The 13,827-nt window shown below is 56.4% G+C and overlaps 1 protein-coding gene across 1 annotated transcript; it reads right to left on the bottom strand.

Annotated features, from left to right (window-relative positions):
- Positions 1 to 33: 33 nt before the first annotated feature.
- Positions 34 to 11,074, bottom strand: PYGM (glycogen phosphorylase, muscle associated). Its single transcript, XM_090259098.1, has 20 exons — positions 10,780 to 11,074; positions 9,668 to 9,769; positions 9,494 to 9,572; positions 9,305 to 9,408; positions 8,799 to 8,930; positions 7,442 to 7,553; positions 7,269 to 7,351; positions 6,767 to 6,910; positions 6,361 to 6,453; positions 5,975 to 6,121; positions 5,681 to 5,844; positions 5,315 to 5,429; positions 4,699 to 4,800; positions 4,220 to 4,367; positions 3,847 to 3,905; positions 3,578 to 3,719; positions 2,951 to 3,158; positions 848 to 982; positions 573 to 639; positions 34 to 456 (listed from the first exon to the last, which is right to left on the bottom strand). The coding sequence occupies exons 1-20, from the start codon at positions 11,020 to 11,022 to the stop codon at positions 307 to 309; spliced, it is 2,529 nt and encodes an 842-aa protein (XP_090115224.1). The 5' UTR covers positions 11,023 to 11,074; the 3' UTR covers positions 34 to 306.
- Positions 11,075 to 13,827: the final 2,753 nt, after the last annotated feature.

Genomic DNA, 13,827 nt, shown 5'->3' with positions numbered 1-13,827 from the left:
AGAGCTAAAAATATTTCCCAGCAGAGACAGGAGTTACGGAGGCTCCCAAGGAGAATCATTTTATTGGGGGGTGGGTGCAGTTGGTCAGACCCGTAAATACGAGGGAGCAGGAAGCCTGAAGACAGGATGGAAGCAGTGTCCTCGGTCACGCTGGACGCTGTGACCACAAGGCTGAGGGTAGGTGAGTGTTTCAGGAAGAGGCTTAGAGGTCTAACTCCAGTGCCCCACCCTCGGGATGAGGAGCTGGGGCTGGCCCAAGGGATCGCAAACAGACTCAGCGGCAGGTTTGGGGTCTGGTCTGGAGGCTCAGATCGTCTCATCAGGGGCGGGCAGGGACTGGCGGGAAGGCTCTACGCCCCAGATCTCCCGGGCGTACTGGGCAATGGTGCGGTCGCTAGAGAACTTGCCGGAGGTGGCTATGTTCCGGATCACCATGCGTGTCCACTCTCTCGGGTTCTGCAGGCCGAAGAAGAATTCTGAGTTCACTCTTCGGGTGGGGTCCCCAGCTTTCACTTCATCCCATCCAGGGCCACCAAAGCCCTGCCAGCCCCTGGCCCAGGACCCCTTCTTACCTTGAACAAGGCACTGACTTTCTCCTGGCATTTAATATAGTCTTCGTAATCTGCAAAGACTTTAAACCTGGAGGGGAATGGACAGGCAGGGAGCTCCATGAGGTCAAGGGCCAAGCCCATCCTGTCCTGGTGGACTTCTGGGGACCTGGAGGCTGATGCTGCTTCCAAGGGAGCCAGCCCCAACTGCCCAGGACGCCTGTCCAGCCTCCCTAACATGCCAAGTCCTGCTCAGCCCAGCAGTCACGCCTGCCCGATTCCCTGGGTGGCTCACTCACCGGTCATGGTGCATGAGCATGTTGACAATGTCCTTGAACAGGTCGGGCTGTTTGGGGGAAAAGAAGCCGCTGCTCAGCTGCTCAATGATCTGCCGAAGCTCGGGAATTCGATCGTAGTACTCCTGGGCATTGTACCTGCAGGGGAGAGCTGCGGTCAGCGCCCAGGAAAGGGAGTCCTGGCTCTTCCTCCAAAGAAAAGCCCAGAAGTCCTAAGCCCCAGGGTCAGCCTGCTTCTGCCCTCCCTGCAATTGCCACTGGAGTTCCTCCCTTCTGTGCTCAGCTTTTGATCCCCCTTGACGTGGATGAGGAAACCAAAGCCTGGAGAGGGCAGAAAAGAAGTGTCAGAGGCCACACGCCACCGCCATCTCCTGAGCTGTGTGGTTCCTCCATGCATGGCTTTCTCCCCCACTATGCCAAGTCCAACCCTGGCCTCACCGTCGGGCTCTAGGAGCGGTCAACGGGTTTATCCTCAAGAGTGTCCTGAAACCCAGACTGTCTAACCAAGCCCGCTGCTGTGCCGGGCACCCCCTTGCCTCTGCTGCTCCACTTTCTGAGGCAGCACGATCCATCTCTCAACCACCTGGATTCAAAACTGTGCTCACAGCCAGTCTCATCTCTTCCCTTTCCTCCCCTCTTCCAACCAGAAACCAAGGCCACCTCCTCAACAATGTCCCTGCTCCCCAGCCCCAACACTGGCCTGCTGCAGGTGACCCCCAACATAAAGATGTCCCTCACCTGCACTTCGCCCCCTCCAGCCCAGTCTCCATCCTGCAGCCGAAATCGCCCTTCAGGAGCCTAATGCTGAACTTGTCAGACCTTGCTCAAAATATTTCTCATCTCTCTCCTGTCTGACGGACCAAGTCTGAACTTCCCAGTCAGGCTTCGCAGGAGAAATTCCACTCAATATGCAATGCCACCTCTCATAAGCTATGGGTGGGGGTGTAAACTGGTACCAACTGTCTAGAAAACAACTTGGCAATATCAAGAGCCTTAAGAACTCATACTTTTTGACTCAGAAATATTTCCTTCTAATAATTATCTTAAAGAAATAATCAGAGACGTGGACAGAGATGTAAAAGGTTGGTTGGTCATTATAGTGATATTTATATCAACAGGGGAAATCAACTTTAATGTCTAATCATATGGAGTGATTTAAAAAGTTAGGGCATGTCTGTAGGATGGAGCACTATACAATCATTTAAAATATTTTTAAAGGCTGCCCTGGCTGATGTGGCTCAGTGGATTGAGTGCCGGCCTGCGAACCGAGAGATCATTGGTTTGATTCCCAGTCAGGGCACATGCCTGGGTTGCAGGCTAGGTCCCCAGCTGGGTATGCGCCAGAGGCAACCAATCAATGTATCTCTCACGCGTCAATACTTCTCTTTTTCCCTCCCTTCTCCTCTCTCTAAAAAATAAATGAATAAAATCTTTAAAATATTTTTTAAGACTAACAACATGGAAAATGTGTCTCCAATGTTAAATAAGATATCAGGATGCAAAATTGTACATATACTATTCCCAACTTCTAAAACTACATGTACACACACACACACATATATAAATATATGTAGAAAAATAAAACTGTGACTTTAAATCTGGGTGATGAAATTATGTATGATAGTTATTTTATATTTTGTGGGTTTGTATTTTTTCCAATTAATGAGTATTATTGCTTTTATTATAAGAAATAATTATGTTTTAAAATACATTTTAAAAAACATAATGCTAGGGAAATGTGTCCTCTGAAGAACTGCGTTTCTGGCCACAAGCACAATTAACTACTACTGTATTCATATTTCCCTCTTTGCCATGGCTGCCAGGGAGCTAAGAATTTAATTTACTTCCAATTCCAGAAATAGTATTACCTCTTAGGACTGATATAATTTTGTCTTCCTTTTGCTTCAGTTCTATATTACTTCTTTCTTTTTCTGTTTTATTAAACTTTTTTTTAATGAGTTACCTCAAAAGTTTTCCAGAATTCTGATGGCACAGCTAAGACCTTGTGCAGCCTGCACTAGCCAGCTCCCAGCCCTACCCTCCAGCAGCCACGCCTTGGTGCCTCCTGTCCAGGACTGTGAACTTAGGAGCCCTTGACCCCCATACCCTCTCTGGTCAAGCTTGTCCACGTCCTCCACCCGCATGCCGAAGATGAAGAAGTTCTCCTCTCCTGCCTCTTCTGCCATTTCCACGTTGGCCCCGTCCATGGTGCCAATAGTCAGAGCCCCATTGAGCATGAACTTCATGTTGCCGGTGCCCGAGGCCTCAGTGCCCGCAGTGGATATCTGCTCAGACAGGTCAGCGGCGGGGATCACTGCGGGGCAGCAGCAAGAGGACCCAATCAGCTCTGGGAAGAGTCCCACCCCAGCTGGGGACTCTGGAATTGGCAGAGTCAGATTCAGAGCCCCCTCCACCACAGCCCTCCAGCCTTCGATGACTGAGTCTCCCTCTCACCCCCCCAATCTCTTGATGATCATTGAACAGCTGGGGTCTAACCTGGACTCCCACCCTGCTCCATCGCATGATTAGAGCAACCCCAACAAGGTCCGTCTCCCTACAGCATCACCTATACTGCTAGAAATTCCACCATTAGGAGACAGCCTCACGGTTTAATTACTGCCCTCTCCAGATTCTTCTTTAAAGTGCAAGTACCTCAGGAAGAGGTGACTAATACCTCTTCTGGGTGCCAAACTAATCAGCGCCTCCCTGGGGTCCCCACTGGTGGCACCCTACCTTTCTCAGCCAGCGAGACTCTGTAGTTCTCCAGGAAGATCACGCGGAGCCGGTCTCCCACCACCGGGTCGTGGTTGACCACATCCCCAATGGACGTGATGAGTTTAATGATCATCTTGGCCATGTGGTACCCAGGGGCAGCCTATGGGGGCACGGTCTGCAGTCAGCTCCGTGGTCTGACTCCCTGCCCCCATCTCGCAGCCCAGTCAAAGCTGACCTCAACCCGGATCTCAAAAGATCAGAGCCAGGTCTGCGGCCCAGCTTCTCACCTTCCCTCCAATCATCACAGTTCGAGGCACAACAAACTTATTGGGATCCTTCTTGATGCCTGTGGAGAAAGAGAAGGATGAAGTGAGCCGCGTTTTCCCTCTGGGCAGTAGCTCCTGACAATACCCACCACCCCAAGGACCAGGCTGGGAGACAGTAGGTCTGGCTTGGGCAATCACTTGCTGTGTGGCCTCATATCTGTCCTTTGCTCCTCTCTGCACCTCAGTTTGCCCATCTGTAAAATGGGATGGGGATAAATCCATGTCCCAAGAGTTGTCCTGACGTTAAAGGAGCTGTAGACTAGGAAGCATGCAGTGTGCTGGGAGGTCCACGGAGGAGAGAACCAGGTGACAGAGTGGGGTCCCTGCCACTCACGGTTGTACATGGTGATGATGTGGAGGCAGTTGAGGAGCTGGCGTTTGTATTCATGAATCCGCTTCACCTGGACGTCGAAGAGTGAGCTAGGGTTGATGCGAACTTTGTATTCCTTCTCTAGATAAGCAGAGAACTTCAGCTTGTTTTCCTGAAGGCAGGGCAGGGGGGAGAGCTCACCAACAGGCCTCAGCCTCAGGCGATCCTACAGCCTCATTTCCTTCCTGGGAAGGTAGTGGCTACAGGGCTCAGGGGCCACCTCCATCCACGCCTACGCCAGGGCACACATTGCTAGTCAATGTCAGCTCTCTTCCGGTGGGGTCCAGTGATGCTTTCCCACCACGGACTCCACACAGCTTCTACCAGTGGCTTGCGGTTGCAGGAGAGCTGAGCTCTATCGGCTGCTCCTGACCGGGCCTTCGGGCCTCCAGCTGCCTCCAGTGCAGGCCTGACCCAGGGTCCCGGGGTGCAGAGCTCCTCACCTGCTTCACTTTGGCCACATCCCGGATAAAGCTTTCGTCATCCACATAGGAGAGCAGTTTGCGCAGCTGGTCCAGGTCCGAGATGTAATCCTCCCCGATGCGCTGTGAGAAGACGGCCCTCAGCAGGTCAGCTCCCCTCTGGCCTCCCTCACGGAGGGGTCCCTTTCCAGGTCAGCCAAGCCCCATCCACAGCAGACAGTCCTCCCTCTCCAGCTTCCCGGCTGGGGTGTGACCTGTAAATGTCCATCTCCCTCCCCTCCCGACCTTGAGCTGACCCCAGCAGGCCTTCCTCCTGGCCTTTTCCTCATGTAGGCAATGACCTCACGGCCTGGCTCCCAATCTCTGTCACCTTCCAGTCTCACCTCAGAGGTGACCTACTGATGACCCCTCCATTAGACTGTAAACCCGACTAGGCTGACCTCCACAGCAGGGCCTTTGCAGCCCATAGGACATCCTCATGCAAGTAGGAAAATGGTTCCCCTTCTTCCAGGGCATGCAAGGCTTAGGGAGCAAAATGCAAGGATTTCAGCCTTCCCCTGGGCACCCTGCAGGAAACCACCTCCATGGTCATACCTAGCTGGTCCCTGCAGTGACTGGCCATACAATGACCTCTCACCTCAGCAATGACCTCTGCCAGCCCGGGGTTACACATAACCAGCCAGCGCCGAGGGGTGATGCCATTAGTTTTATTCTGGAACTTATGAGGCTCCAGCTCATAGAAGTCCTTGAAGCTGCAAAAGGGAGTTGGGGTGGGAGGGGTCACTAACACACCTGTGGGATGAAGGCCTCCTTCTAGGGGTGACCTGGGGGTGAGAGGTGCTGCTGTGTGTAAGAGGGGGCTGTCTGGGGACAGGACTGGACCCTGCTCGTTAGAGCGATGCTGGCTGTGGAAGGGCCAGCTGTGCTGTGCATTGCAAGGGCAGGCCTGCAAGTGACAGAGGCCTGTGCGTGGGTGGGCCCCGCGGGAGAGGTGGGGGCTCACATGGTCTTCTTGAGGATATCGGAGTGGATGCGAGCCACGCCATTGACGGCGTGGGACCCAGCGATGCACAGGTGGGCCATGTTGATGCGCTTCACCCCGCCCTCTTCCACAAGGGACATGCGCCGCAGCCGGTCTACATCCCCCGGGAATGCAGCTGCCACCCGCTGTGCCAGGAGAACCCAGAGCTAGGACTGGATACAGGGACCTGGCCCCCAACCCCGAACCCTTCCCCTTGCCCAGAGCCCTCCCCACGGGAGCCCCAGGCCCGACCCTGCCAACACCAGCTCCACTCACATTAAGGAAGCGCTGGTTGATCTCATAGATGATCTGGAGGTGCCGGGGCAGCAGCGTCTCCATGAGGTGCACTGGCCAGCGCTCCAGGGCCTCGGGCAGCACCGTGTGGTTGGTGTAGGCGCACGTCTTCACTGTCAAGTTCCACGCCTGGCAGAGGAATGGAGAATCAGGACCCCCGGGGCCTCAGCCCTTTGGCTGCCCACACACACTGCAGCCAGGAGCCTGGCCCTGCTGCCGCAGTGCCAGGTTCCAGGACACCTACCCTCCGGGCCTCCCACTGCCATCTGTTTAGTGGGGGCCCCATTCACATCTTTCACTCTCCAGATTGTGAAGGGGACCCTGAGGCAGAGAAGGTTAGACAGGGGTGCAAGGGTCCTGAAGCCCACCTTGTCCCAGTCCAGCTGCTCCAGGTCCACCAGAATCCTCATCAGCTCAGGGATGGCCAGGGAGGGGTGGGTGTCATTGAGCTGGATGGCCACCTGTTAGGGGAGGGGGCGGGCAGAGAGTCAGTTTGGGCTTCAAACCAAGGAGGCTGTGGCCACTGTCCTTTGCCCCTTCAGAGTCCCCTCCAAGGGCTCAGCATGGTTCTAGGGCTGAGCTGGAGGTGGAGGCTCTCATGGGAGCAGCGATGCGGCAGGAGCAGGAGGGAACCCTCCACGCACCCGGCCACCAGCCCCCGTTTCCTCATCTATAAAGTGGGCGGGCGGGCTGAGGCGGGGCGGGGGCAGCGTGGGAAGAGCACGGCACACATCCCAGCAGGTGGAGAGGGCGGCCCTCGCTGTGGCCTGGTACCTTCTCCGGGAAGGCATCAAAGCTCGTGCGCACAGCATCCCGGCAGCCGAACTTGGAGGACTTGAAACGGCGGACAATGTCCTGGAGCGTAGCAGCCACTACAAAGTACTCCTGCTTCAGCCGCAGCTCCTTCCCCTCAAAGAACTGGGCACAGTGTAAGGCAGAGCGAAGGTAAGGTGCTGAAGGCACGGCCGGGAGAGACTCCACGGACGCCAAGGCCTGTGAGTCCTGAACTGCCCTCATCTCCAGGACCCAGGGGTCTTTCCCCCACCAAGAAGGGACAATGGGGACAGTATCAGGAGGGGGACATACAAAGACCAGGGAATAGCTCCTCCACAGTGCCCACCAAAACCCTCTGTGCCCCAGGACTCAGCCAGCCTCCCACTTCACTGGGAGGACACACAGGACACACAGGGACCAGCACTATGTCCTGGCCCTCCCCTCCTCGCCTGCCTTCTCTCATGCACACAGGCTTCCTGTCCGCAGCCCAGGGGAGACATACATTGTCGTTGGGGTACAGGACACGAGAGATGTTTTCAGCCAGATTGCGGTCCAGCACAGCCTGGATGTAGCCACCGATGTTGACTGGGGGACAAAAGTGGGGACGGGGTCAGGCTTGGGCCAAGCAGGGGTTGGGGTGGGCGGGGGCTGCTGACTGCCGGTGGCCAGACTCACAGTCCTTGAGGTTGAAGTCGTTGGGGGCCTTAGCAGACCACAGGCGCATCGTGTTGACGATGTTGTTGCGGTAGCCGGGCACAGGTGTGTCGTAAGGCATAGCCAACACCACCTGCCGGGGCACGCCATGTGGTGTCAGGGGGTAGGGCACCTGCTGGGTCTTACCTGCGGGGCCCTGGGAGTTGGAACTCCAGGCTTTGTCCCTGCACTTTGCTGACTCCCAACTGCTAGGGTCTAGTCCCAACTCTGGGTAACCTCAAGCAAATCCCTCAGCCTCCCTGGCCCTTATCCATAAAGAGAGGACAGCCCCGGAATCTCCTATACCCCAAGCTGGCCTTGCCGGGCTGACGTAAGGACTACAGGAGGAGTGACAAGCCCAGCGACCAAGGGGATGCTCTGTTGGTGGCCGCTCTGCTGTGATGGGGATGAGCTGCCCCACCCCTGGCCTGAGCACAACCCTGAGGACACTCCGGACTCAGGAAAGGGCTGGGGGAGCTGGGGCCCGGCTGGAGGAGTCGCAGAGATCAAGTCCATCCAAGGAGCTTATGCCCGGATGACCACAGGACTAATTAGTGGTGACTGATGACTGCTGCCAGTTATTGACTGCTACCATGGGGCTGGGGCATATCCACTCCTGCCTCCCCAATACGAAGTAGCCCTGATTGGAGCCAAGTGGAAGCTGTAGCTCAGAGAAGGGACAGGCCCAAGAGCAGAGAGCCAGGTGGGCAGCCAAAGTCCCTGCTGGACCTTCGTGTGGATGACAGCAGAACAAATGCCCAATTCTGGAAGCCTAGAGGTTTCTGTGCAGCCATCCGGAGGCCAGTAACGTGTAGCCACAGCCAGAGGACTGGCAGAGCTGGAATTCAGGTACCAGGTTTGCCTTTAGGGCTCCCTCTAACTTGCTCTGTGGCCTCGAGCAAGTCCATCCCCTTCTCAAGGCTTTCATTTTCTCCCCTCTGCCTCTTCCTGGCCTGTTGCTTTGTTCCCAGTCAAGCCCCCCAGTTCAGATGTTGGGTGGGGGGTCAAGTCTCCATGATTGTTCTCTGGTGGGTCTTGCCGGGTAAAGAGGAGCATAGTCAGGGGAGGGGCACTGGTGGAAAAGCGCAGCCTCTGTCCTCCTCCCTGGCTCTGAACTTGGCCTAGCTCTCTGTGACCCCCACTGTCTCCAGTCTCTCCAGGCTCCAGCCGTGTGGCCTCCGTTAACTCACTTAACCTCTCTGAGCCTTGGTGTCCTCCTGTAAAATAGCCCTGGGTCCAGTAGCCTCCAGCTCTTTCCCCGCATCTCTGTTTCCTCTAGGAGCCTCCTCCTCCCCTTCTCCCTTGCTGGGTCCTCCCCCATTCCTGGCTTTGTCTTCACCTGTGTGTCCACCCACTTGGCCCCCTTGCTGGTGTGTTCCACTCGGCCGTAGAAATGCACAGGCAGCGTGAACTCAGGTCGAGCTTTCTCCCAGGGGTTGCCGTAGCGAAGCCAGTCATCGGCCTCCTCCATCTAAGCCCAATGCCGATCAGGGGAGAAAGGAAGGGTCAGACCCAGACTTACACCACCGTGGGCAGTAAGGGGGCAGGAGCAGGGGCCCTGGTATGCCCTATACAGGGTGCAAATTAAGGGCTCCGGGATGGGCACTGATCTGGTGGGATATCCGATGGGACATGGTTATGTGCGTATAAGAGTTCAAGAGGGGCCCCAGGTGTGAACCACCTGCTTCAGCAGTGACCGACTGGCTTTGGGGTCATGGGAAAGGGGCAAGGATGCTTTTCATCAAGACTGGGCCTAGTTTTGGTCTATCCAGAGATGGATAACGAAACGGGAATCCCTCCCATCATTACTGGGTCCTCACAAAGTCAGGGCCCACGGTTGCTCACCTGCCAGCCCCCGCTGATCTTTTGGTTAAAAATCCCGAACTCATAGCGGATCCCGTAGCCATAGGCAGCCAGGCCCAGTGTTGCCATCGAGTCCAGAAAGCAGGCTAGGGGCGTGCAGAGAGGCCAGCGTCAGGGACCCAGCACCGAAGAATCCTCTGCCCACCCCGCCCCCTGCTGCCCTCCACTTACCTGCCAGCCGGCCCAGGCCCCCATTGCCCAGCCCTGCGTCTTCCTCGATTTCCTCCAGCTCCTCCATGTCCAAGCCCAGCTAGAGGACAGGTGTGGCAGCAGTCAGGGCCACTGGCCAGCAGGAAAATCCCCCAACCCCCAAGGCTTGCCTCACTGCCCCTCCCACACACACACCTGGTAGACGGCCTCATCACAGGCGTTCTCCAAGGCCAGGTTCACCATGGTGTTTTGCAGTGTCCGGCCCATGTAGAACTCCAGAGACAGGTAGTAGATCCTCTGCCCGAGACACAGATGTGCAGGGGGAGGGGTCAGGGTGCCAGCCAACATTCAGGGAGGCCCACCTGGGCCTACGCCTCTCACACCTGCTGCCCGACTCCAAGGTCCCAGCATGTCCCAGCCCTGTCTCCATTTTCTTTTTCCCCATTTCAGGCTTTGGGACCCAAGTAGTAAGGTTCGGATCCTCGCCTTGCTTCTGACTTTGGACAAATCACTTTTCTGAGCCTGTTGCCTCATGTGGAAAATGGGGCTGGCCCTATGTACCTCAGGTATTGAGGTGCTTGGGAGAGGTGGGGACCCCTTCCAACCCACACAAGCCTCCCACCGGCCCAGCAAGGAGTCAGGACATAGAGAAGTACCTCCACGCACTCCCTGAAAGGGGAAAGCCAAGCCAAGAGAAAGTCATTTGCTCAAGGTCATACAATGACTCAGCCAGAGTCAGCCCCCACCCGTCCTTCCAGGGCACAGCTACCCTTGGCCCTCAAGTCTAAGGCCCAAGAAGGGAACAGAGAGGCACCAGGAACCAGAATGTTGATGGAGCCTGGTCTCCTGGTTGCCTGGGTCATCTCTGCCCCGCCCATCTCCCTCTCCCCAACTCCTGCCCAGGAGTGTCAGGTTGCTGACATTTACTGCTGACCCCAAGGACACTTGATCCCACAGCCCCAACTGCCCCAGCTGCGCACCACCTGCTAACCAGGCACACCACACACACGCCCAATGACGCATTCTTCTACTTCAGGTCCAACCGGGGCCTCCGGGGTCTTCCTGTCCCCACCCCAGCAGCCCCTCCACTCTCTGAGTGGCTGCTGGGCCTTTGCAACCAGTCCACCTGAACTGCCTGGGTTGCCCCAGCACACAATGCACCTAAGACCCCTGGATCCCCCAACCTCAGGAATGCAGAGTGACCCTTTATTTTGCTGCAGAAAACTGACCCCAGGAAGGGTCAAGATCTCTCAGCCCCCTGGCAGTCCCCCAGCCCATTCCCCTGCTCAGGGTGCCCCCATCAGCACCTTGGGGTCCTTCTCATAGTAATGCTGCTGCGTGCGGATCCAGCGGCCCACGAGGTGGTCACGCACAGTGTGGGCCAACGCAAAGTAGTAATCTCGTGGCGTAGCCACAATGCGGTCCTTTACAAGTGTGAAATGCAGATGCCGGTTGAAGTTCTTCTTCAGGTCGGTCACGTTCTCCACGCCAGCCAGGCCACGCACGCTGATTTGCTTTCTCTTCTCCTGGTCTGACAGGGGGCGCGACATGGCTGCGGGCGGGTGGGCCGGGCTGCCTGCTGGACGGGTGTGCGGTCGGCCTCAGTGGTGCCTCCAGCCAGGGAGTGGAAATCCCCAGGCGTCTGGTGATTTAAGCTGGACTCTGGGCAGCATGCTCCGCCTCCCTGGGCTATGGGAGGGTCTTGGCCTGACAGCCCAAGAGCTATTTTGGGGTGAGGGGAGGAGGAGAGAAGGAGGTAGGGAGAACAGAGCTCAGTCTGGCTCATTCACAGCCCTGTGCTGACCCGTGTCCTGCAGGCCTCGCACACCAGGGTCTTGTGTCCCTGTCCCTGCCTTCTGCTGGGTCAGAAACGAAGTGCAGCAGGTGGAGTGCTGTCTGGAGAGGCCTGAGGCTTGCCTGGAGCTGATGGGCTGTGACTTTGGCTTAAGAGCTTGCGTGATCTGGCCCTTCTCCTGGGTTCGAGATGAAGGGCTGGCTGGGTTGTGGGCTCTCACTCAGGAGAGTCAGAGGGGGCTGTCAAGTGGGCAGGTGTCAGGAGGCCCGGCCCTTCATCACAGCAACTTGGTTTGCTTTCTACATTTGCCCAAAGAGACTGCAAACCACAGGCTGAATGACCTCTGCTCAAGCTTCCGTAGAGGCTACACTGGGGGGCTCTCATTAGCTGCACTCTGGAGGGAAGGCGTGTTGTGGCAAAAGTGGACAGGACCCCCCACCCCTTGCAGGCTGGAGGACCAGGAATTGATGATCAGTGTGCCCCAAACAGAATAATGTAGCTAGTGTAGGACACTGAGTGTCTTGAGAAAAGGGAGACCAGAACCCTGAGTTTCAGGGGGCAGTATGGGGAAATGTCACCTGAGGCAGGGCCACTACCCCCACCCCTACTAAAACTGACCTGCTCTGAGCTCCCCCTGTTGCTGTCCCTCAAGGAGCTCTGAAATGACCTTTCAAGAGAGACAGGAGAGGGACGGTCTAATTACAGGCCAACTTTGGCTAGGGGCCGACAGGCTGGAGCAGGGGTCCCTGGGAACTGTAGTCCTGTGGGCCCATAGGAGAAACTGAAGCAAACCCCCCAATGCCTGCCATAATATTGGTGGATGGTTATTAGGTATTTGGAAACCTCCTCCCACTCACTCCTTGCACCTGGGGCCACCACTGGACAGGGACTTAGTGGTCCAGGGTTCACAGCTATGACCTCACCTGTAAAATGGGAGCCCCTGCACCCCAGGAACTCTACAGCATTCATCTTTCTTTGGAGGCTCTGGCTGCCCCCAACTGCCTGCTCATGGCCTGGCCCCAGCCCTTATATGCTGTGTGACCTTAGGCTGGTTGCTTTACTTTTCTGAGCCTTGGACTCAAATCAATAAGTCTTGTGGAGGCCAACTTCAGAGCCTGCTCTCTTCCTTGAGCTAAGGGAGCCCCAGGCCTCCTGAGGCGGTGGGCTGGTGGAGGGGAAGAACTGGGTGTTCTGGTCTCAGGACCGAGGAAGGTCAGAGGCCTGGGCAACTGTAGAGGCTGGTTTGGGGAGAGGCCAAGTTTTTCCTGAGGCCTTTCTGAGCCACAGCAGCCCCAGTAATTACAGCTCAGTGTGGGAGCCAAAATGCAAATCCACCCGGGCTTTCCGACCCCCAAGCCCTGCTCTGCCCGCGCCCCGAGACGGCACCACTGTGCTGGGCTTCCGCAGCGCCATGCTATACGGTGGAGGGAAAGGGCCTGAAAGAAAAGACCAGTCTTCTTTTAAAAGTCTTTCACACATTGTAGTTCCAAAAAAAAAAATGCTTAGCAACAGTCTGGTCTCTTCTCAGCTGCCGTCCTCGGCCTCTGAGGCCAGGTCTCTGCGCAGCCTCACCCGGCCTCCCACCAGGCCCCTGGGCCTGGCCTGCGCTTTCTGTGGCGGGCAGGGAGCCGCAGGGCTCAGATGGCCCCTTGGCAGTCATCCCTCCGCAAAGCACACCCGTTGTGCGTGCTGCCCCAATGGGGTGACACACTTTGACCACACAGACCTTTGCATTGACCCCTAAATGCCTTTAAGACTTTCTTTACCCGCCACAAAGGACCTGCTCCCAACAAACGATTCCCATCCTTTATCCAGCTCCCCAAGTTAATTCATTCAGTCCCTCTCCCGCCTTTGGCCCAAGGCCCTCCTCCTGCTTATCAATTCAGTTCTCGCCCTCCCTCTGCACCGAAGGCACTTGCTGAACTGGGACATATCCTGTTTCTATTGGGGAACAGATGCACTTTTTACTTTTAACTGCCTCTCGTGGGTTCTTCCAGGCTCTTGTTGTGTTGGGGACTCCCAGCCGTCCCCAAGCTTTCTCCTGTGACGTCCCAGCCCAGCAGGATGAAGTGCTGAAGGCTCACACTGCCCTCTCTTCCTTCTCGTGTTGTACGTGCATTTACTTCCAAGAACCCCGAAAGCATGTCTTCCGACCTGAACCAACTGAAGGTTGTTTGTGTCTGACTAGGTTTCTCACCAGAAACCCCGCCTCCTTCCCCGGACCAATCTTGGGTTTCTCCAGGGCACTTGGCTGGGTCACAGTTAACAGAGCCCTAACACTGACCTTTCCCAAATGGCATTCCTATCACCACAAGCTCTCGCGCATGGGTAGACCGTGGAGCGGCAGCACAGACAGAAACAAGAGGTGCTTGGTCCCCTGTAACACGGTCCCGCAGTGGGCCCACTTCCACCCGGGGAGTCTCCAGGCTGGTGGGAAAGTGCTCCCCATTCTGCCAGAGGCAGGTGTCTGGCTGCCCTTGTGAGGGCCAAGCCTTCCTGCTGTCTCTCCTCCATTTCAGGGTCTCATCTGCTTGGAGAAAGACCCAAGACTGAAGCCTTC

Source organism: Furipterus horrens, unplaced genomic scaffold, assembly GCF_987537825.1.
Source record: "Furipterus horrens unplaced genomic scaffold, mFurHor1.1.pri manual_scaffold_2, whole genome shotgun sequence".
Classification (NCBI taxonomy): domain Eukaryota; kingdom Metazoa; phylum Chordata; class Mammalia; order Chiroptera; family Furipteridae; genus Furipterus; species Furipterus horrens.
Note: the sequence above shows the minus strand (reverse complement) of the source record. Positions and strands in the feature narration are given on the sequence as shown.